The sequence below is a fragment of the Equus quagga genome, chromosome 14 (assembly GCF_021613505.1).
Source record: "Equus quagga isolate Etosha38 chromosome 14, UCLA_HA_Equagga_1.0, whole genome shotgun sequence".
Lineage (NCBI taxonomy): Eukaryota > Metazoa > Chordata > Mammalia > Perissodactyla > Equidae > Equus > Equus quagga.
Window position 1 is genome coordinate 93811724 of NC_060280.1, and position 23210 is coordinate 93834933.

General features: G+C 64.0%; 1 protein-coding gene across 6 annotated transcripts in view; it reads right to left on the reverse strand.

The window, feature by feature from the left end:
• KDM4B (lysine demethylase 4B) overlaps window positions 1-23210 on the reverse strand; it is a 103496-nt gene that overhangs the window by 29323 nt on the left and 50963 nt on the right. For 4 of the 6 annotated variants that reach the window (XM_046685152.1, XM_046685151.1, XM_046685150.1 and 1 more), the window contains 4 exons: window positions 21207-21256; window positions 20119-20247; window positions 16877-16980; window positions 12391-12528 (listed from right to left, as the gene is read on the reverse strand). In XM_046685152.1, coding sequence (XP_046541108.1) covers window positions 12391-12528; window positions 16877-16980; window positions 20119-20247; window positions 21207-21256 — 421 coding nt within the window. The remainder of the gene's footprint in view (window positions 1-12390; window positions 12529-16876; window positions 16981-20118; window positions 20248-21206; window positions 21257-23210) is intronic. The other 2 variants (XM_046685155.1, XM_046685154.1) reach the window with 1 other exon arrangement.

Consider the following 23210-nt stretch of genomic DNA (forward strand, 5'->3'; position numbering starts at 1 on the left):
GCGGCCAGGAGCCTGTGGCCCCTCACCCAGGCACAGACGCCGTCAGTCAGGACGGAACGCTGGGAACAGCCACACATTCCACGCGGGTTCTGGCTGCGGTGGGGTTGTCATCGGCGGGGTTTGGCATTGGTGGGGGCATAGGCACCGGGAGGAAACAGTGGGAAAGAGGCCAGGGCCCCGGGGTGCCAGGGGAGCAGAGCGACAGCCCCCGGATTTCAGACACAGAGACGGTCACCCCCATGGCTGAGCTCTGAGCTGGGGGCTCATGTCAGCCCCACAGTCTGGGAGAGCCAGTGCTGAGGCTGGTGGAAAGAGCCAGCTTCTCCTTACAAGCACCTTCCTGGGGCCGACCATGCCGACGCCCCACGCCCCCTGTACTGCCGTCTCATGACTCGGGGACACGGGCACAGCTGCCTCTCCGCGGCCCCGAGTCAGCCCGCAGCGCCCCCCTCCGCTGCAGGCATCTTGGACGCGCGGAGCTCCTGGCAGAGCAGGGGCAGCCTGGGCAGCGCCCAGGGCAGACGGGCCTGAGCACATCGCGCTGTTTTCATTAACGCCCCCCCCGCGCATCACGTCCCCCCTTCCAGCCCCATCCAGCTCCCAGATCCCATGGGACGGGCGTTCTGTGCAGATCCGCAGGAGTCCCCAAAGCCGGCAGTTTCTGCTGCTCTCATTCCAGCTCTCGGCTGAGCCACAGAGATGGCGTGCGCCCTCAGAGGGAGCCGGCCGTGTCACCAGCTTCTGATGGAGAAATCGGCCCCAGTGGGGGGTCGACGGGGCCCCTGCAGGCCTGAGCACGCCCCAGGGCCCTGGTACTGTCCTCATGATGTAAAGCCTCAGCTCCTAGAACCGAGAGTGGGGGCGGGGGCTCAGCTCTGACAGCCGGAGAGAGACTGGTAATGAGGACGCGAGCAGTCTCGGTCCTGCTCATGCAGCCCAGGCGGCAGCAGCTGGTGCCACGAGCGTAGAGCGGGGCCATCTGGGGACAGACGAGGAGGAACGGCAGGAGGCAGGGGCTCAAGGGGGCACAGAGCACGTGGCCTCTGCCGATGGTATGTTCCAGACGGGCTGCCATATCTGGGGGTCTCTGCCTGGACCTGCCCACCTGGGGGTCGGCTCCCGTCCACGATGGGCTCTCAGCCCCCACCCCAAGGTTCCTGGCTGGCACCAGCGGCTTCCGCCTGGTTCCCCGGGGGTGCGCCCTGCGAGCAGAGGGAAGAGGCACGGCTCAGGCCAGGCAGGCAGGGTCCCCTCTCAGCACCCGACACTCGAGAGCAGACACCGGCTCTGGGGTGGCACTGACACGGAGAGAGGGTGACAGCCCGCAGGCTGCGCCCCGAGAGCTCGTGGAGGAGGCCCTGTGCCCGCTCAGTTAATCAGGGACGCGGTCCTGGCGCTGACTGAGCAGGAGGAACGGTGCTGAGGGGACAGCACAGAGGAGAGGCCGCAGCTGCGCCCCCACCCCCAGGGCAGGAGGGACAGGACACGGCCCCCAGCAGGGCCAGGCTGCGGACACAGCAGGCGCCAGCTGCCAGGCAGATGAAGGCATGGCTCTGACAAGCCCTGGGGGACATGCGGACGAGGTCCGTCCACACTCAGGCGAGCGCGCCCCTTCACTTGCCTGGGGGACCTCGCGGGAAAGACGCTAACCCACTGCCAAGAATGGTGGACGGTCAGGCTGGGTCCAGAACACCATTCAAATGACAGAAACGCCCCTAGGATGGACCTGTTATCTGCAGAGATACAGGACGTGTGGTCCAGGATACCACAAAGCCCCGAGGACGAGCAGACGTCTTTAGACAAAGTCAAGCACATCCATCAAACCAGCCTGGGGTCTGTCGCCGGCAGGTCAAACCATCTTTGTACTATTGATTTTTCTAACTCTCTCCATCGAGCAGGTCTATGGTTTACGTTGGGAGTGGGCAGCTCACAGAACATGGACCAGATCTGGCCGCCACCTGCCTGTAAGTAAAGTTTTATTGGTACACGGGCCGCCGACGCTGGGGCTGCTGCGGCCGAGCTGAGCGGTCACTGGGAGATCGTGTGGCCCACAGACCCCCGAATATTCACCCTCCAGTCCTTTCCGGAAAGCCGGCCGGACCTGACTTAGGTCATGAGATAATTTGTGCTGGGTAACTTGAGATCAAGGACGCAGCGGGTGAACCCCCCGAGGCCAGCTTCAGGGAGCCGCGTCAGTGACCACGGGAGTGCACCTCGGACTGAACTGTCCCTAGATTCCTGAGCTGAAGCCCTGACCCCCGATGTGGCTGCACTGGGAGATGGGGCCTTGAAGGAGGCAACCAGCTTAAACGCGGCCCACGGTGGGGCCCTGCTCCCATGCGCTGGTGTCCTCTCTCAGCCCCCACCCGCAACACGTGGGGACTCAGCGGGAAGCTGGAACCCGACCACGCGGCCCTGATCTCGGGCTCCCGGCCCCGGCTCTATGAGGGAGAAGTGCCTGCTGTCCAGCCGCCCGGCCTCTGGGACACCGTCACGGCTCGATCTTGTCACAGACCCACACAAGAGCCGGGGGTCTGGAGAGAGGCTCGACGAGATGCACACTTGTCACTTCCAAATGACAAATGGCGCGTGTTACGACACCCAGTTCAGGGACCCTGGGCCTCATCTGAGCACCAAGCTGGGAGCAGGAGACGATGTGTGGAGTAGCCCGTTGTGCGAGGGTTCCCCAGGCTGAATGGTGCCCCCAACTCACTTCCACCAGGGGCCTCAGAACGGGACTGATCTGGAAACAGAGTCTCTGGAAACAGAGTCTCTGCAGGCGTCATGGGTTCAGGTGAGGTCGCACTGCATTAGGGTGGGTCCCACATCCAGGGACCAGTGTCTTCAGAGGAGAGAGAGGCTGGAGCAATGCATCCGCAAGCCACTGACGCCAAGGCCAGCTGGCCACACGAGAGGCAGGAGGAACCTCTGGGCCTTCGGAGGACCGCCCCCTTGACCTCGGACTAGACAGCAAAGGGCATCGTGGCTGTGCTCAGGCCTCAGCTCACGGGGTTTTTGTCATCCCGGCCCCAGGACACAAACACGCGCGGTTTCGTGGAGCATCAGTCTGAGCCCCCTCCTCCGAGGGGCCCCCGGCTGTGCTCTGTGCGGTTTCTCGGGGACCAGCGATCCCTCCAGCGTCCCGCCCGCCTGTCTCTTCCCGTCCCCGGCAGCTGAGCAGTGACGTGAGCGATGCCGCTGGGCAGGGGCTGGACAAAGCGAGGAACAAACACACTCCTTCTGGAACCATCCGGGACGGGGTGCCTGAGGACCAGGCACTTCAGCCCACAAAGTGTTAGACGCCCCATGACGGGGGCGGAACCAGCCAAGGAGCCCACATCAGATGCTCATGGTCACAGACACGGCCCTGTCTCTGATGACATTGCCCCCCGCCGCCCACCCGCGACAGCAGGCCAGCTCAGTGGGGAACCGGCTGGAAGCTCCGAGCACAAACAGAGCTGTGACGGCCGGGCCCCTCCGCTCCGCATGGCCGGCCCGCAAGGTCAAGGCTTCAGCCGCGCTGCCCCCGGGGCCAGGGCTGCATGTCACCCTCGTCCCCGTCAACGCAAAGGAAGCCCCATCGCTGTGTCTCGTCGCCTCTCCGGGGCCGTCAGAACCCGCTCCCCTCCTTCTCCGGCGCCGGGTCCTGGGGCACCTGGTCCCTTGGTCCTTCCGCCTGCGTCCAGGCCCCTCCACCCCGGTAGACGACAACAACGAGCAGCACGACAATGATAAACTGGGGGCTCGGTGCCAGCCGCTTCCCAAGGGTGCCCCCCAACACGCGTGACAGCCCTGCTGCCCCGGGTCCAGGCTGGGGAGAGGCCCGAGCGAGTGCCCCCTCCCCCATCGGCCCCTCCTCCTCCAGGCCCCATCACTGTCACCGTGAGGGGGGCCAGTCCATGGGACGCTGTAAACCCTCATCATCCTGCAACAGCCAAGAAGCCAACTCCAGCCACAGGGGACGGCAGAGAAGCCCAGACTCTGCTGGACCCAGGCCACAGCCTCATCTGCTGGCAGGGGCGCAGGTGGTACGGGGAGTGGGGGCAGGCGGCACCCCACGCGGGCCTGGAGCTCCCGAGGGACCGTGGGGCCAGCAGACGTGCGCCTCTTGGAAGCCGGGTCCCAGCAGCCTGCACACGGCTGCCTGTGATGCAGGGGCTGAGCCCAAACACGGGCCGGAGCCGGGATAAGAGAGACGGGACCCGGGCCCACAGGAGGCTGGCAAGAGGGCTCACAGCCCTGGGGGGCCGTGGAGCGGGCGGCGGCCAGCAGCTCCCAGGGACCCCGGGCAGGCGGCGCTCTCTCCAGGACGCGCAGCACATGGGGAGGCGATGACGATGACGGAGGGGCATGGAGACCCGACAGAGGCTGTGTCCTCGAGGGGAGGGGTTGCAGCACACTCACGACTCTGAAGCGCCTTCCCGCTAGAAAGCCGCCAAGGCAGACACCCACGAAGCGCATGGGAGGAGCAGGACCCCCTTCAGATGGCGGTCCTGGGCCTGGCTGTGCCCCCCCAGCTCCAGAGGAAGCAGCTGAAGGTGAAGGTGGGAACCCACAGGCCCCCTCGAGCCCCCAGGTGGGGCAGGCGGCCTCGGGCCCTGAACCCAGGGCTGGCGGGCAGTCGCTTCCCGGGAGCCCCCAGCACTCAGTCCTGCCCACGCCCCCAAGCAGGCGGGCCGTGAGCGAGGGGACCCTCCGAGTTCTCACAGGCGACACCGCCCCAGGGGTGACAACCCCCTCTTAGGGGCAGAAAACCCGTCCTGCGTACGAAGCACAGATGCACAGAGGGCCCGTGAACAGACACACAGTGATGCACGGAGTTAAAGTTTCACGGGGACAATTAGGAAAAAGATTCTAAAGGGCTTGGAGGATGGGACGGCGATAATGACAAAAAAGCAAGGAAAACGGCCCTGGATCCGCCTTCTAGAGCAGGGGGCTCACCCGGGTGGTCCTGCCCCAGGGGACGCTGGGCCGGGTCGGGGACATCTGTGGCTGTCACATGGGGGTCTCCTGGCATCGAGTGGGTGGGGCCAGCAATTCTGCTCAACCCCCACAACACCCAGGACGGCCCCAGAGGCGACCCGGCCCCGGGGTCGAGGGACCCTGCCTGAGGGCCGTCCTTCTGGACCGGGCGGCTCCTGTTCTAGACGCTGCTCCAGAGCGAGAGGGCGAACCCAAAAGAGAACCGTGCAGGGAGGCGGGGTGCTGGCTCTGCGGCTGGCTCGGGGTCACCTGGGTCCCGCTCTGGCCTCCCTGCACCCTGTGCGCGTAAGGACACCCTGGGCTTCCGCGCGGGAACCAGCTTAAAGCCACCGCAGGGAACAGAGTGACAGGAGGCTCGGGGGCAGGAGCAAGGGGAAGCACCTCACGGGCGATTCACCGTGAACCATGAGCACGGCCGCCCGGCACCATAAATCACGGGGGCAGCGAGGCGCAGAGCGGGGCCCTCGCATGCGGGTGGCAGGCGGTCACAGACACGCTGGGGCTGCGCCCGGCCAGCCCTCCCCTGCCGCCTCCCCTGGGGCTCGGTTAATCGCCCGGAGCGGCGGCTCGTCAGCAAACAGAAGGCCCCGGTTCCGGAGCAGCAGAAACCATTCGGTTCACGTTTTACAGTAATTAAGCTCGATGAACCCCAGGCTGGGGTCTGGGGAGGAGCCCCCACCCTGGATGCGGGAGTCGGGGGACGTGGGGGGCCACCTCCAGGCGCCGTGCATCTGGGACGGGCCCTCCCCCTCCCCGCTCAGCAGAAGTCCCCGCGGAAGCCCACGTCCCGGAGGCAGGCGGCAGGGACAGCTGGCGGGAAGTGGCCCAGCGCGGGGGCTCTGCCAGCTCCAAGGCCTGAAATCTCTCGCTCTGTTTAGTCCCAGTCATCTGGGGACCAACATCCGCGACGAGGGAGGAGGCCGCGTCAGGCTCCACCCAGCGCCCAGTCGGGCGGGATCAGCTGACCACCAAGCTCATCCGACACCGACGCGGCGAGCAGCCTTGTGGGACTAATTCGAGTTCAGGCCTCCAAAGGCTGGTGCACTCGTCTCATTTCCTCCTGGAGAAACCAGAGCATCCCTCTCATCTCCCTCGCCGGTAATCCCGAGACAGCCCCGCCCCCAGCTGGCTGGGCGTCTGTGCTGGGGATTCTGTCCTTGGAAACAGGCACAGGCCTCCGGGGACAGCTCCAGCCGCCCCAGCCGAGCGCTGGACACGGCCAGGAGGAGGCCACCGGCCTGGGGAGACGCTCGTGGGCGGGGGGGGGAGGGATCTCCCGGCCCCCCGACAGGCAAGGCCTCCAGGTGGGGCAGGGAGACAGGAAGTCGTGGACCTTCTGGGTCCTGTCCTCTTGCTGCAGTGACCTTGGCAAAGTCACTTTACCTCTCTCTCCTCGCAAGGTCACGAGGCCCAGAGTCAGACTTTGATGCAGGCTGGGGTCACCAGCAAAGCTGGACAGAGAGATGCAGACAGAGAGACATGCAGAGACAGAGAGAGAGACATGCAGAGACAGAGAGAGACAGAGACAGGGTGCGCTGGGGAGGGGATGCCACCATCAACAGGTGGCAGGAGGAGGGGGTACTCACACACAGGTTGCACTGCATGACCACGGGCCGTGTGACAATATGGTCGGCTGGTTGGGGTCACACCTGCTGCCCCCCTGACCTCAGGCCCACAGAGCCCTCGTTCCAGCCCGGCTGGCCGCCAGGCAGGAAGAAGGACGCCAGGTGCGAGCAGCGATGGGAGGGCCGTCGACCCAACGAAGGAAGGGCCAGGACTGCCCCTCCCGCCCGCAAAAGCGGCAAGCGGCTTTAAAAAACCTAAAAAAGACAGAAATGGGCTGAGAAGTCTTTAAGTGTCTTTAAGACATCTCCAGTTCCAGCAGGCAGAGCCGACGCCTCCCAACACCCGGGCAGACACCTCGCACACAGTAAGATCGCACATTCACGGGCCCAGACCGAGCTCTTCACGCGAGCGCTGCGCCCATCTTTCCAGGCCAAGGAGCGGCGAACCCGTTTCCAGGGCTGCAGCACGTCCCACGGGTCCAATCCTGCTCACGCTCCCTGATGGAGGATGCGCTCAGGACAGCGGCCCCCTGGGTCCCACTGGCAGCCCACGAGGTCTGGCTCTGCACCCTCAGCCCCCAGGGGACCCCGGGCCCACGACGCCTTCCCCATCTCCCAGGTAAAAACAAACAATTCCAGTGACGTCGAGTTCGCCTCCTACGTGACAGAAGCTGAAACGTCTGCGGACGATGGGAAGGTGGGCTCGGTGCCACAGCATCCCCGTGCAGACCCCCAACCCGGGTACCGATCTTCTGTGAGCTGCCTGAGCGTTTTTTGCCCATCTTGAGATACGCTGAGATATAATTCACATACCCGGCAATGTACGTGTGTAAAGCCCGCAATCCAGAGGTTTTTATATATTCCGATTTGTGCAACTAGCACCACAATCTATTCCAGAACATTCCATCACTCCCAAAAGAAGCCCGGTCTCCATTAGCACACACCCCCCCCAGCCCCTGGCCCCCACAAGCCCACTCTTTGTCTGTGGATCTGCCTGTTTGGGACATTTCGTGTCCATGGGGTCACACGCCGTGTGTCCTTCTGTGTCTGCTTCTCTCCCTGAGCATCATGTGTTCAGGTCCATCCACGTGCGGTTGTGTCAGGGCCTCGCTCCTCGTCACGGCCGAATGGGTGGGAGGCACGGAAAGGTCAGTATCCTCTTCCTTGGCTCAGTTTTCTACTTTCAACAACGCGTGTTCCTCGCTGGTGGACGGACCTGGAGAGGGCCTGGCCCCTCCTCGAGGCTGTAAACCCTCGGCCACCCTGTCCCCAGAACCACTCCTCCTCCTCTGGGGGCCTCGGGCCCCTCGGGGACTCCGGGGGTCTCTGCCCGCCCCATCCCCCAGGCTTGGGTTCTGATTCGCCACGTGGGAGCCCCGCTATTCACGGCCATGAGGCAGTGGTGGGCGGTTTCCCCGGCGACCTCAGCTCCGGGTGGAGGCCCAGCCCCGCGCTCCCCACAGTCCGGGAGCCTGGGACGCGACGGCCTTCACCACGGGGCCCTGGTGCCGGGGCCGAGGTCCAGCGACCACGCGGCGTCTGCACGAAGAAGCGGCCGTGCTCTGATGAGGGTGGGCGTTCGCAGGAGCCGCTGGGCACGGGGCTCGAGTGCAACGCCACTGGCCCGAGGATGCCAGCCCACCTAGGGCATCGCGCCCTCCAGCCATGAGGATGTGGGTGCCAGCCCCCTCCCAGTCCTGAATGGGCACCACCCATCCGTGACGTGACAGACGAGCCCGTTGGTAACGAATCCGGATTCCTCGGGGGAAGTTGCCTCTCTAATGCCTAGTTCCTGACGGTCCTCACAGAGGAGACGATCAACGCTCTGCGGGGCCTCACCCCACAGCCCTTCCTGTCGGCCCCGCTTCCCCTCCCGGGGTGATACTGATGAAACCCACGGCCCCCTGAGGGGGTGGCCCGTCACGCTGGGTTTCATGGCTCTGACGACATCTGCCATCTGTCGTGCTGAAGCGATTTCTAACCCTGAGGCTGTGGGCCACAGCCAAGCAAACCACCTTTCATTTAGGAAACGGTGGCACACAGACAAGCAGTCCCAAACCTGCTGCCCTGGAGCTGCCCTGGAGCCGGAGTCTGGAAAGAACCTAAACGGAGCTGACGGACCCTCCCGATCGGAGGTCACAGTGTGCAGCTGCCCCTCCACTGCCCAGAGAGAGGAGGGCTCAACATGGAGGGTCGGCTAGACCAGCGGGTCTCCCCTGGGCCGATCTGGTCCCCAGGGCACATCTGTGGCTGTCACACTGGGGGGGCTCCTGGCATCGAGTGGGTGGGACCAGGGATGCCGCTCAACCTCCTACAACACCCAGGACGGCCCCCAGAGATGACCCGGCCGCGCCAGCAGTGCCAAGGGGCGGGACCCTGGACTGGACCACAGAGCCTAAGGGACGGGGATGCTGGCCCAGCACAGAGTGGCCATGCACAGGGCTCCCCCACACCACTCCCACTTCACACCTGAGACGGCTCTGAGAAAGCGCACCCCTTTCACACATGGGAACGTTCGGGGTCATCCACAGGCAGCCGGCCACGCGGAGGGCAGGCCCGGTGTCCCCAGGCACCGAGGACGGGGACACGAGACCGTCACCGCAGGCCAGGCAGCCACAGGCCCTCCTCCCACAGAGACGGGTAACGAGGGCAGCTGGCGAAGTGGGTCAGAGAGGAAAACCCCCAGGAGCGCACGGCACCTCAACCTGCCGGTGAACGCAGAGACGCAGAGGGCAGGCCGGCGACCCGCTAATCGCGGGGGGAGGCTGCTGCGTCTGAGCCACGTGGAGAGGGCAGGAGAAGGCCGACCTCCAGCCGCCTCCTTCGGGTGGACGGGCCCTGGGGAGCTCCTCGAGGAGCTCCTGCCGTGGAAGATGGGATTTCTCTGGGATTTGGGGTCAGGAGGAGCCGGGGAGCCCCTCTGGCCAGCAGGGGCAGACCTGGGCCCGAGGGCTGGGCCTCCTGCCCACAGTGGGGGGCCAGCGATGCTCTGATCAGTGGCGTTTGGCCCACCAGGCAGCTGCAGCTACCAGCACTCTCATAGGCCCACCCGGAGCTCGGAGGCTGCAGCCGTGGCTCTGGGTGTGGAGGCAGCGCTGGGCCAGCCTGATGGATGAGCAGCCCCTCTGATGCCAGAGACCCCGGGGCTGCGAAAGAGCGAGGGAGGTGACCACTCAGCCCTAACCTGCCGGAGCCAGGCTGGCAGGAAAGGCTGGTGCTCACCACGCCACGGAGTCCCCAGACCAGGGGCCGAGGAGCTGACTTCCAGTTCTGCAGGCCCGCGCCCTCTGCAGCAGCTACTCAACTGCCACTGCAGGCAAAGCGCCAGACAGCCGTCAACAAACAGGGGGCCGTGCACCAATAAAACTTTATTTACAAACGTGAAATCTGAGCTTCATCTACTTGTCACGTTTCATCCTCTCCTGATTTTTTCCCCCAACTCTTTAGAAACGTGAAATCACTCTCCGTCCACAGAGCAGACAACGATCGCCCGCCTGCCAGATTCAGCCTGTGGGCCCCAGTGTGTTGACCACGTTCCAGAAGGAGAAAGAACACGGACACTGAGTTCACGCGGGCCAGCCAGGCGCGAGAGGCTGGCATTGAACGTGTCGGCACAGAGACAGATCGACAGAAAAGGGGCAACAGGGGGCTTCCCGGGAGCCTGAATAACCTAAGGAACCAGCAAGTAAAAAGTCTACAGTCCAGGAAGTGGGAGCTCTCCCCCGGGTCATGTTCTGATGAAGGTGCTAGAAGGAACAGATCCAAACACAGCCAACGTGACAGCTCAGGCTACAGGGAGAAGCCCTGCTCTGCAGGGAAGGGGCCCTGGGAGCCCCCCATCTGCCCTCTGTTCCCCACGATCTGGCAGGAGCTGGCAGAGCCAAAGCTGCAGCCCCATTTACCACTAAACAGCCAGGAGCTGAGACCCCAGAATCGCCACAAATGGACGCCCCGTGGCCAGCGGCTGCCCCCTGCCCAACCCCTCGCCCTCCCGCTGCAGGTCAGGGCAGCCGGGGTGGCTCTGAGGGGGCCCCGCATGGCACCTGGCCGCGTGCCCTGGCCCCGGCTTGCTCGGAGGCCGCGCACCACCGGCTCAGCAATTTCATGATACGCTGCACAGCACTGTGAGTGTGGACCCAATTTCAGGCTGTGCCTCCCAGGCGCCACTTGTGGGGACACATGGCTGCACCCCAAACGGCTCTTCAGATCCAGGCTGTCCCACGGCCCCCCCCGCAGTGTCAGCTCTGGCGCATCCAGGACAAGCCCAGGCTGCGCTTACGACTCCATCGCGCTCCTGCCACTCGCAGCCCTGGCGCACGCAGTCCCCTGGAACCCTCTGGGCTTTGTAGGGTAACGCAAATAAAACCGCACACCCAGGGCATGGAGCTCCTCTGAGATCAGAAAGAAAATCCACGTCACTCCTCTTTCAGTAAAGCCCAGAGTCGCCTCCAAAGGCCACCCAGCCCGGCGTTCTGAGCCGAGCGGAAAAGCCCAGCGCGTCCACATCCTGCCTGTCGGGTCTCCTGGCTACACAGCTCGTTCCCGTCTCTAAGCTGCACTGAAACAGCGAAGCTACAGGGACAGGTAATTAGACAAATCTTAACCAAGTGGTCCAGACCAGCGCCACCGGGTAGACACACTGCAGGCCGCCCGCGTGACCTTCCCTTCTCCAGGCGCCACGTTCAAAAAGAGAAAAGAAACAGCTAGCAATCACTTTAGTAACGTGCTGGTTAACCCAAAGCATCCGTCTATGTAGCCAACGGAAACGACCTCCCTGTGAGACGGCACGAGTTCTCCACGTTTCAGACCCTCGGTACATCTCCGCTGCATCCCGCATGCGGCCGCGGCCCCGTCCAACCCTTACCCCTGGACCCTCTGCTGCCCGGGTCTGAGGTCCAGAGAACGCTGAGCGGAGCAGGGTTTGGGGTCTGTGCTTCCGCCCCGTCACCCCCCCTCCGATCTGCTGAGCACCCCCGCGTGCACCCTGATCCTGGGAGGAACCCCGAGGCCCTGACTCGGCGGCTGGTGGAGGCGCCTCGTTATCACACTGCACTGTTCCACGCGCCCTGGAGCCAAAGCGAGATGCCATGAGCAGCCGGGCCGTCCTCGCAGAGGAAAAGTCACAGAGGCCCCTGCATCAGCCAGCTGGCAAGAGCTCACGGTTCGCCTGTGGCGGGGGGTCCGGTGCCAACAGCCACAGTTGGCCTGCAGGGAGGGCCTGGGCCCGGCATGGGGAAGGGGGGGCCCACAGCCCCCCCATGCAGCATTTCCTGGCTCCACCGTCCCCCTGTCCTGGGGGCCTGGAGTCACGACCCCTGTGTCCACCCCGTCACCGGGACCTCCAAAGCCCCCTGGGGCCCCGGAGTGGAGACAGCTGGGCAGACGCGACCCTTCCTGCCCCAGAGGCTCCCGCAGACGCGCCATCAAGGCCTCGCCACCTTCCAGCTGTCAATCAAAACCATGCGAACGGGGCAGCAGGTTGAGGGAGGGTGAGAACAAGCTCTCGGTCCAGATGTCGACTCTGTGGGCCAACGACCGGCCCTCTGAGGACAGGACGAGCACACGCCAGAAGGACCACTCGAGGCGTCTTCAGGGGCCTCCGAGATGGTCAAGGCGGCAAGGCCCTCAGACAAGCCCGCGGTCGGCTCCGGCCAGGGTCCTCCAGGAGAGGGGATGGGCTGCCACACGGCCACCCAACTGCCCACGCCTCCTCCCGGTCCTGCAGGCGAGGACGTCCTGGGACAAGGTTGCGGAGGATCCCAGACACGGACCCTGATGGCGTCGGGCCCGTCTGAGCACGCAGGCTGGGGACGCCCCGCCAGCCCCCCGCGGTGGCACTCACCTGCGTGGCCACCTTGCCGTAGTCGATCCAGCGCAGGGTGGCGAAGTTGGTGGACTCGGCGCAGTTGAACCCGTGGTTGAAGCCAGCGTGGTAGCCGTAGGGAAAGGTGATCATGAACTCGCCAGCCTCCTGCGTGATCTGGGGGGAGAGGGCGGTGAGAGCCAGGCCGGGCGGAAGAGCGGGGCCACCCGCCCCTGCAGCACCTGGCCCAGAGCAGGACAGGCCGACAGCCACGGCCACCAGGAGCCACCGATGGGCACAGCAGGGGCACGTGGGCTCTGGGACTCCTCAGCAAATGCAGGGACCCCGCCGCAAAAGGGGGTTCCCCTGACCCCGCAGGCCCCGGGCTGTCCCCACGTGGTTACAAAGCAGGTACGGCCGTGGCCAGGACATCGGCTCCGCCAGCAGCCGCTGCCCAGTAATGCCCAGTTGGCCCCTGAGGCGACGGCCACAGCGTCACAGGGACATGCAGACGAGAAGGGGCCTGTGGGACCCCTCGTCCAGGCGCTCCCCTGTGCAGTGAGGGAGGGCCCCCACTTTGAAGGGAGACAGCCGTGTGGCACCTCCCACCTGCTGTGAGATGCTTCCACTGGCAGAGGGGCAGCCGGTGCTGGGGGTGGCTGCAGAGACCCCGAGCACAGGACGGGGCGCGCAGCTCAGCATCCCGTCCTCGCGGGAGAAAGGGACGTGCAGTCGCACGCACAAACGTCCCAGAAGGTGGCCCATCACCTCGCCATCAGACACACACAGACTGTTCATTATTTCCCAAGAGGGGCTCCTCCCGGGTGAGGCCAGAGACCGAAGGAACACGTCAGCGTGTCAGGAGGACACGACGTCCAGGTCAGGACTCTGCACAACGAGCTGACGCTTCCAGACCTGTTCAAGGTGGTCTGGACGACCTGGTCTGGCCTCCAAACAGAGACCCCACCCAGGAGCCAGGAGTGAGTGACAGGTGTGGGGCCCACAATGACCACAGCCCGAGGCTTCCAGAACCGCCATGGTCTGGAGGAGAAGGTGGGGGCTCCAGCCTCATCCCCGGGGCTCCCCCTCACTCCAGGGAGGGGACGAGTCCCATGGCCACACTGACCACCCACCCCTGGCTCTGCTGCCGAGCCAGCAAGCGCTCCGAGAGACCGCTCTCCAAAGACGGGCCGCAAGCAACAGCGGCCGCTGCTCCCGCTCGCTCTGTCCAGGGACGCGGCAGGTGGGGCTGCTGGTCCAATTTGCAGACGTGGAAACTGAGGCTGGTAGCACGGAGTGACTCTGAAGTGCAACGGGCCCGTCTTTTCCTTAGCTGAACACACAGGTCACAGGTCGTCTGCAGCTCTGAGTGGCACACAGGCCCACGTAACCACCGTGCCAAACAGGGCGGACCTCACGGTGCCCACGCGGCCCCTGCCACCAGCACCCCCACGCGCCTCTGCCCCGAGGACACGCTTCCTCCCGGGATTTCACGGAAACACACGGATTCACACGTCCGGGCTCCCGTCTGCTCTCTTGCTCACATGTCTTCGAGACCGTCCACCGGCTGTGCACATCAGTGCTCTGTGCCTTTTCCTCCCCGAAGGGAACTCGGCTGCGCAGACGTGTCACCACTCACGAATCCCTGCTCCTGGCAGCATGGTGGACCACGCGTCTGCATCTCTCCAGAGACACAGACACAGCTGGGCTCCGCGGGGCGCAGGCGGGGGCCGTCGGCATTTCCAGAAGGGCCGAGCGGTTTCCTGCACCCACTGGTTGGGGGGAGAGCGCTCCCACTGCCTCCTCCTCGCTGTCGGGGGCACACCACGGCCCCCGTGTCCTGGCAGCTCCTGCCTTTTGTGAAGCGTCTGCTGGAAGCCACTGCTCCTATTTAGCAGTCATTCGTTTTTTGACCATGGGAGCTCTCGGGCCGGCTCCTCTTCGGTCACCCAGAGAGAGGAGCAGAGATCGCTGGATCATCTACGTAACCGACGAGGACTCAGACCCCGGGGGGAGGGAGACCTCCCGAAGCCAAGCGCAGAGTCAAAAATCAATCAAAACTGACACGGCCTGGAGAACAGCCAGCCCTTAGGAACACCGAGCTCTTTTCCTCCACACGTAATGAATTGCACCAATCAAGGGAAGTCAGTGTGCATTAAGTTGTATCTTCAAATTCCCGGCCAAGTGACAGCCGCGTGCGGGCAGTGAAGCGGGCAGCAGGGGCTGGGTGGGGGAGGACACCGAGTGTCCCCAAGGCCACGGCAGCCGCCGTCCACAACAAGGATTCCCTGGGCCGCCTCCACTGCAGGACTCGGAGCTTTGTGAAATGGAGCAAATAAAATTAAGATTTGGGGAGTTTTTAAAAAACACCTATTACTGACTTTCTCATCATGTCTGAACTGACCCAGAAAGGGCGACCTCCACCTTCCTCCAATGCCAACCGGCCTGCAGGCACGAGGGTGCCACGAGCTCAGAGCCTGGGGACGCGGCAGGGGCCCCGGGACGCCGATCCTGAGACCCAGGGCGGGGGGAGGTGGTGCACCTCCAGCCCAGGTTGGGGCCGACTTCACGGCCTGGGTGCCCGGCCCGACCCCGTCCATAGGTCAAGGCCACGAACAGAAGATGCACTGAGTTCTGACGACAAGAAGATTAGGTTCCTGTCGGAAAATCTTCACTCTCGGCTTCACTTCGAGTCTGTCCTCCACGTCGGTCATCGGTCATCGGTGAGAAGGCTCCTGGGAGGTCGGACAGGCCACGCAGCTGAGGAACAAGCAGGGGAGGGGCCGCCAGCCGACGCCAGTCATGGGAGAGCCGGACTCGGTTCCTCGGCGAGCTCTCGCGGAACAAACGAGGAAGTCGATGGCAGATTAGAGAAGTACACGCTGTTAATGATGAAACAGCTCTGCTATCAACCTGCCTCTCCTTCCAGAAGGAAGTTCCGTTAGAGACAGATAAGTGGGGGGCGGGGCGTCACTCCTTGAAGGCCGCAGGGATGCAGCTGGGGGTCCATGCCGAAGCCTGACGGGCCGCATCTGGAGCCGGGGCTGGTGGGGCCGGGGATGCAGGGAGCTGCTCTCTGCCAGCTGACAAGGCCTCACCCCGACGCCTCGGGGGAACCGCTGCCTGGCCCAGTGGGAGGGGCGGCCCCCCATCCAGGGCATCCACCTCAGCAGCCCCTCTGAGCCAGGAGGCCGCCGCCTTCAGGTGTTGTGACGCAGTGGACGTCGTGCACAAACCGCAGTGCCACGCGGACACAGATGCAGGCGAGGTAGCGCCCGCAGCAGCCTCCTCCCGCTGCACCCTCTGCGGGAGGTGCTGCTCGGGGAACGTTTGAGACGCCCTAGGAAGCAAGTGCTTCTGCTCCGTGAGCACGGACGGGATCCGTCTGCGGGGTGCCTGGGGACACGCGGTGTTCAGGCCGGAAGTCAGGGACAAGAGGACACCGCGGACACCGGCGCTCTCAGAGCAGACCCTCCCGCTGCTGTGAAGAGCACGCTGCAGCCGCCAGGAAGCCCGGGGCCACGCCGCTCACTGATGCCGAGGCTGCGGGCACCTTGATTGAAGTGTCAGAAGCCATTTCTGGCCTGCTGAGCTCGCGGGAGAGCCACTTGCCAGGCTCTGATAGGAGAAGCTGCTCCCAGGCATCACGGGTCGCTCCTCTGGGGAAAACTCCAGAAAGGGGTCCCAAGGACCTCCTCTACCTCCCCCATCAGTGCTGAGGGTCTGCTCGGGCCTGTCTGGGAGGCCCCCTCCCCATCGTTGGTCCCCAGGGTCTTCCCGAGCCTGTCCAGGAGGCCCCCTCCCCGTCATTGGCACCCGGGGTCTGCTGGGGCCTGTACGGAAGGTGCCGGGCACGTGCCTCTCGCCCAGACTGACTGGGGGACACAGGCGTGGGCTTTCCTCAGGAGTCTAGGAGGCTTGTCCTCAGGGAAGGAACGGTCCACAGTGGACAAGGGCTGGCCCGACCCCCACCAGGTGCCCCGCAAGCCCTGCCCCCAGGGCCCTGGCGTCGTCTGGCCCCCGACCGGCATGGCTTCCGCTGCGGGAGGACAGCGGAGCAGCGCTGGGGCAGCAAACCGAGCGAGCTCATAGGCGCGGGATGCGAGGGCCACACGGCTCATCTCTAACAGGGACTCGCTCTTTCAGAGGACACAGCCAGGGCCGAGAGCGGGGCTGGGGTCAGGGGCGAAGTGCTGGGGGGACCAGGCTCCCACGGGGAGGAGGGGCCTGCGGGGTCTTCAGCAGCTTCCCGGGAAGTCGGCAGGAGCTCCGGCCCCAGCCCCGCCCCACATGGGGTAGAGGCTGGGTGTGGGTTTGGGACGGGGCCCAGGGGGAATGAGGCCCCCGGGCTGTCCCCTCTCCACCTCACCCCCACCACAGAAGAGCTGGAGGCCGACTGCCCAGCACATGTGGCGCTCCCCCAGCTTGCCACTGTTCCAGAACCTTCTCCATGGCGAGGAAGCCAGTGTCCTGGAGCACTGTCGCTCCCGGGCCCAGGAGCCCCCCTCGAGCAGCCCCCACGTACCCGGCTGAAGGGGATGCCGTACTTCTTGAGGATGATGGGCGAGATGAGAGTCATCTTGTGCCGCAGGAAGGCATCGCAGCCCTGGGAGCTCCCGGGGAAGAACCCTAGAGCAGAGAGGAGGTGGCGTCAGGGGGCAGCGCTGTCCTCCACCAGGCCTCGGCCCCGCGGGCTCTGCTGCCCGGGGGGCCATGGTAATGCCCTCCAGCCCCTCTCTTAGCGAGGCGGGAGGGAGGACGGGCAGGGCCGTCTGTGCGACGGCGTGCACGTGCACGGCACACTTGCCCTCACAGACGGGGCAGGCAGCACGGAGACCACCGCTGAGCTCCCCAACAAACGCACCGTGCTGCGTCCACACAGCCCAGGCGGCACGAGCACAGCCGGACGGGCCAGAGCTGGCACTCCAGGAGCAGACAAGGTGCACCCCCCCACACAGGCAGGTCCTTTGTGGCCCCAAGTGTGTTTGCAGGGGAGACGGAGGCTGTGGGCTCTCCTGGGGCCCTGCTCTTGGCCGTTTGCACACGGTCCCCACGGGCCCCAGTGAGGACAGGGGCTTGGCCGCCAACTGACCCACCCGTGGCCCCCAGACCCTCAGGGACACAGCAGAGCAGCCCGAGCCCGGCCCGCGTCCACAGCCCCCGCCCCACACGCTCTGTCCCGAGCCAGGGGTCTGAGTTCCCGTCTGAGGACGCTTTCTGCCCGCAAGGTCACTAGATTACTAATCTAAAGTCACGTTCGTAGATGGACAGAATGCTGATCGTCGGCTCCACCTGCCCAGAGGATGCTGGACACAGTTGAAGGACATTCTCAAATCTCTCGACGGCTGACACTCGGGTCAATGACACTCGCGTCTCGTGGGCAAAGGGACACAGGCCCTGGGTTCTGCCCGGCCTCACCCCAAATCTCACGGGGGCAGCAAAGAAGGGCTGCCGTGTGGACCCCGTGGGGGCGGGAGGCGCCAGCGCAGCAGCGGGTGCCCCCGGGTGTCCCCTCCCTCCAGGGCTGCCCCCAGGCCCGGCCAGCTAAGAACCCTCTGGAAGTCGACTCAGACCTCAGGCACCGGCCTTCAGGCCAGTTCACACCCTTGATGGTTAAAGAGGGCACAATCACGTGTGCACACGTGTCCGCGTGTGCAAGCACACGGCCCCATCCACGTGCCAACTTGGGGTGGGAGCCCAAGCGCGAGAAAACGTGGCAGCTTCTGGAAAGCGCGAGGGCGGACAACCCGGCACCTCCCTCCACTGCAAGCATTTCCGTCAGTCATGGCGCGGCCGGGCAGTTCCTCTACCGCGCGGTTGGAGTGGCTCTCGTTACAGCCCTAATAAAGACGCCTCCCAGTGACCAGCACCAGCGACGCCAGCACATTAACGCCTCTCCGTGGGCGCCGCCACCTCCCAGCAAGGCCACGTGGAGCCGCCATTCATTTTCCATCTTACTCGACACTCACGCCGCCCATCTCAATAACGCAGCCCTCGGCGCACGCTCCAAAAAGGCTCGCAAGGGACACCGAGGGGACAGCGACTCACCTGCCGGAACCTCCCGTCCTCCCTCCGGAAGGAGAGCAGCCCGAGCAACAGGCCTGGCCTCCCTACCAACGCCGCCACCACCCGACCTCCTCCAGGGCTGACAGCCCAGCATGTCCCTGAATTCGGGGGACGGCTCCACCCCACCAAGGAGGGACTTCCTGAGTCCATGTGTTTCAAGAAGTCAGGACAGGTGGCCTCCCAGCTCCCTGGGTCTTCTTCTCCCAGTCCCGGCCACCAAGCCTCAACACGTGCCCGAGAGCAAGCCAGCCGTCCAGGTCCCTGGTCAGAGGTGACAAGGGCCACAGGGCCCTGGCTCGGGGAGCACAGGCCGAGGTCCAGGGAGAGGGCAGCAGCACCATCTGTGGTCGGCGGGGGGCCCCGTGGGATCCTGTGTCCAGCTTCTCTAGTTGGCGCTCAGCTCATCCAAAACTGAGCTTTTCCCATAGAAAAGCTCTCCCGAGCGGGAGCAGACTGGGCGTGGCTGATGGCAAAGTTCCTCTGGGACGTGCGGAGTGGAGACGGCGCTGGCGAGTGCCGGCGAGGCCAGAGACGCGGTCACCAGAGAGTGTCCACGCCGGCCGCACAGCGGTGTCCTGTTCCGTGCTGTTCCAGGTGTGGGAGGCTGAACAGCTGCCTCCATGCGGGGTCCACATCCTGATCCCCAGAACCTGTCATCACGCCCCTTCTGTGGCGAGAGGGACTTTGGGGACAGGACTAAGCTAAGGCCCAAGACGGGGTGGTCCTGGTTCCCCGTGTGGGCACAGCATCATCCCAGGGGTCCCTGTGAGAGGCGGGCAAAGGGAGACGGGCTCCAGCGGAGGGAAGGCCATGTGACCATGGAGAGGAGAGGAGAGCGATACGGCCATGAGCCACGGGGCGCGGAAGCCTCTAGAAGCCAGACAAGGCAGGAGGCCAGCCCCGCCCAGGCTGGATTTTAGCCCCAAAGGCTCATCTTGGACTTCTGACCTCCAGAACTGTAAGAAAATTAATCTGTGGGGCTTTTTAACTAAGACTTTATTTATTTATTTATTTATTTATTTATTTATTTTTAGGAAGATCAGCCCTGAGCTAACATCTGCTGCCAATCCTCCTCTTTTTTGCTGAGGAAGACTGGCCCTGAGCTCACATCTGTGCCCATCTTCCTCTACTTTATATGTGGGACGCCTGCCACAGCATGGCTTGCCAAGCAGGGCCGTGTCCGCACCTGGGATCCGAACCAGTGAACCCCCGGCTGCCCAACTAGAACGTGCGAACTTAACTGCTGCGCTGCCGGGCCGGTCCCAGGACTTTTTTTTAAAGAGCTGTTCAAGGTTGACAGCCAAACTAAGAGCATCTATGTTGGTTTAAGCCATTGAATTTGGGGTAATTTGTTCCAACAGCAACAGGAAACTAACACAATAGGGAAAGAGGTTTCTTAACTTCTATTTTAAAATGAAAATCCGCATTTCAAATTCGGATTTAAAAAACACAATGGGAAAACATTTTCATTTGGTTTTAACTTGGAGCGTCGTGGTAAGTGGCCTCGGTCTCTGTGAGGACCATGTGGGGCCATGGGACCCCGGCCGTGAGCAGAGCGCTCTGAGTGCAGGACGCGGCTGCTCCCAAGGCCAGGCTCCTGCTCCGACAGAAACGTCAGCGTGACGCAACGCCCTCCGCCCGGCCTGGGCGCCCACCGCCCACCCTCTCGAGCCCCTCGGTTCTTGGGATCACCGCAGGCACCTGCTGAGGACACGCACAGCTCCAAGTGCAGCCAGGACAGGAGGCCCGCTTTTCCAGAAAGATCCACCGTTCCCATCTCCAAAATCAAACGCCAGCAGGAAGGGGAACAACGCACGGCATGGGCGATGTCTGTTGAGGTGCAAGGAGGGCACAGAGGATGGCGGCCAGCAGGCAGGGAGCGTACCCAATGTGGAGCGATGCTTCTGGAAGATTCCATGACTGCCTGGGGGCAGGGGCTGCCTGCCGCTGCTGCTTGGAGGGTCGGATGATCAGAAGGCCCTGCACTGCCCGAGTGACCCCAGAACAACGGGGTGCCCCCAGAGCACCTGGGGGCTGCCTGCAAGGGAGGGGCCGGCGGAGTGAGGCCAGGCCATTCCGACCAGCGAGTCTTGTAATGTTTTCCAGGCACTTACGGCCATGTGATGTCAGGAGACGCAAGCTTCTGCTGGGACAGAGAGCCAGGGCTGTGACAGGGAACGATGGGGGGCCCCTGCCAGCCCCATGGTCAGGGTCAGGGGCCTCGGCACCCAGGCATCCGGCTTGTCTCTAAGAGTCACCCACCCAAGGGGTCACGGCCCCCTCTCCGGACACATCTTGGGACCCTCTCTGACAAATCCCTCAGCCCAAGCAGCCCCAGCAAGGGTCTGAAGGCAGGTGGTGAGACAGTGGCTGCTGGAGGGGGTCGTCCGCTGAGGGGCCCATGCAAGCCGGACCCCGGCAGGGACCTGCTAACTGGACTTCTGAGCGTCCAGACTAAAGGAGGCTTTAGGGCTCAGAAAAGCACGCGACACAGAGCCAGGCCCCGGGAGGCGGAGCAAACACGGCTGCCCTCCTGGGTCACGTCCAAGAACCTGCGCCGGGAAACTGCAAACCCAGAGCGTTTAGCAGCAGCATCGTTGAAGGGACAAGCCCCGGATGGAGCGGGGGACCGCGATCTGGCCGCGGAGTGAAGGCGGTGACATCTTCCTGCACATCGCTGCTCCCAGAGATCAAAACCCAAACAGAGCGGAACCCGGAGGATGAGGCCGCCCCCGCCCACCCTACCCAGGCCCCGGGCTCCGGTCCCGCCCGCGGGCGCAGACACCTACCAATGGCCAGCCGCTCCAGGCGCTTGCCGTGCTCCGGCGGGATGGCGTACCTACAAGAGAAGGAGGCACATGAGAGGCGAGATGGAGCGGGCCCCGCACCTCCGCGGGTCCCCGGGGTCGGGCCATGCACAGAGCAGCACAGAACTGCCGCCGTGGTCAGCACAGCGAGGGGGCCGGTGGGAGGAGTCCCACCCGGAAGGGAGGAGGGGAGGTCCGGACTCGGCAGGTCGTGACCCCTGCGGAACGCCAGGAACAGACACTCCTGGTTACGCAGCAGTAAACCTTGATGAGCCTTTAAAACCAAAAAATACAATAAAAAGCGCTGGATTGGACGTGTGGTGGGGGGGTGCCCCCAGATTTGAGAACAGGAAGGACCCCAGCTTCCTGCCTCCCAGCCCCAGGAGCCGACAAGGAGAGAAGCTTCAGGAAGCAGAAAAATTTCATCTATCACCCACTTGGTAAGTTTCAGTTTTACAGGTTTTACATTTGAAAGATTACGGAGGCTCCTCATAAATAAAAAAGATCTAAGGTGAAAGTTTGCAAACAGATGAAGTGCCAGCCGCCAATGCTGAGTGTGGAAGCTGGCGCGGCGGGCGCCTGGGACTCCTGCCCGGCGGGGATGGCCTGGCGGGGGGCCAGGACGCCCCAGCCCACCCAAGGGGACTCGGCAAAATGAGAACCTAGATCTCCAAGCAGAGGCGGGGCCTGAATGACACACAGCGCAGGGGGCGTCCATCTCAAGGAGGAGGGAACAGTGGCGGAACTCTTAGAGACACCCGAGTGCCATCTCGGAGGATCCTCAGGACAGGGGGCCTCAGCCAGGGCGGTCCTACCCCCGGGGACAGCAGGCGACGTCTGGGGACATCTGTGGCTGTCACACTGGGGGGGCTCCTGGCATCGGGTGGGTGGGGCCAGGGATGCTGCTCAAACCCCACAGCGCCCAGGACGCCCCCAGAGATGACCCGGCCGATGTCCCAGTGCCGAGGGGGAGGGACTCTGCTCCAGATAATGATGGGCGTTTCTCGCACTCTAGAAGGAGTCAGATGTGAGGACGCAGCGTAGGCGGCCCCTCCTCCCACACGGCACGGGAAGCAGGACGCGGAACAACCTGGAACAGAAGCTGGGCCAGCCCCTGGCGCCAGGTGTCCGTCCAGGCAGAGGTTTATCACCAGCTTTTAATACAATTAAGGTGGGGGGGGTGGCCCGGCAGGAGATAAGGCGAACACCGTGTCGCCTCTAATCGAACAGGATAAAAACAATTAACTCCTGGGCACGCTCCGGGGCCTGGAGGCGGGGGCCAGAGCACCTTCGACTCTGCTGTCCTTGGAGAACTTGCCATCGTCTGGACAAAGACGAGGTCACTCTGACACGGCCTTTATCACTCACATAAAGAGGACAGAAGCTAAGCACCATCCAGAGCTCGTCTGTGGGATTAGTGCCCCCCAACTGGGGAAGGGAGCACCGTTCCTCCTGGGCAGACGCGGGGCCTGGAAGGCCCTGATTTACGGCTCCCAGGCTGTGATGATTAATGCAACACCCCAGCCGACAACGCTGCTTTCACTTAATTACCGCCTGTAATTGGGAGTTGTAAAGATAAGATTAATTGAATCTGGTGGATGTTAAAAGTTTAATATGTTGGAACGCGGCTCCTCTGTTATCGGAGAGCACAGACGGCGGGACGCGGGTCTGAGCGCTCGGAGCGCGGTCCCTGGAGAGATTAGGAAGGACTCCTGGCCGGAAGCCGACAGCCACCGGGATTTCTGGACTCCACGTCCTAGCGTGAGCTGCGCCCGCCCTGCCCGGAACAACGCGACAGCCTCGGGGTGCCGAGAAGCCCCAACGCCGACGACATGGACCCCAGCATACCCCTGGGACTCGGCTTTCCAGGGAAGGCGGGCAGAACCAGGACGCACAGACTTAACCACAGGTGCTGGCGAGGTCCGGCCACCGAAGGAGGACAGGAGGGCGCTAAAGGCCACGTGTGCACAGCTATTAAAGGGCCCC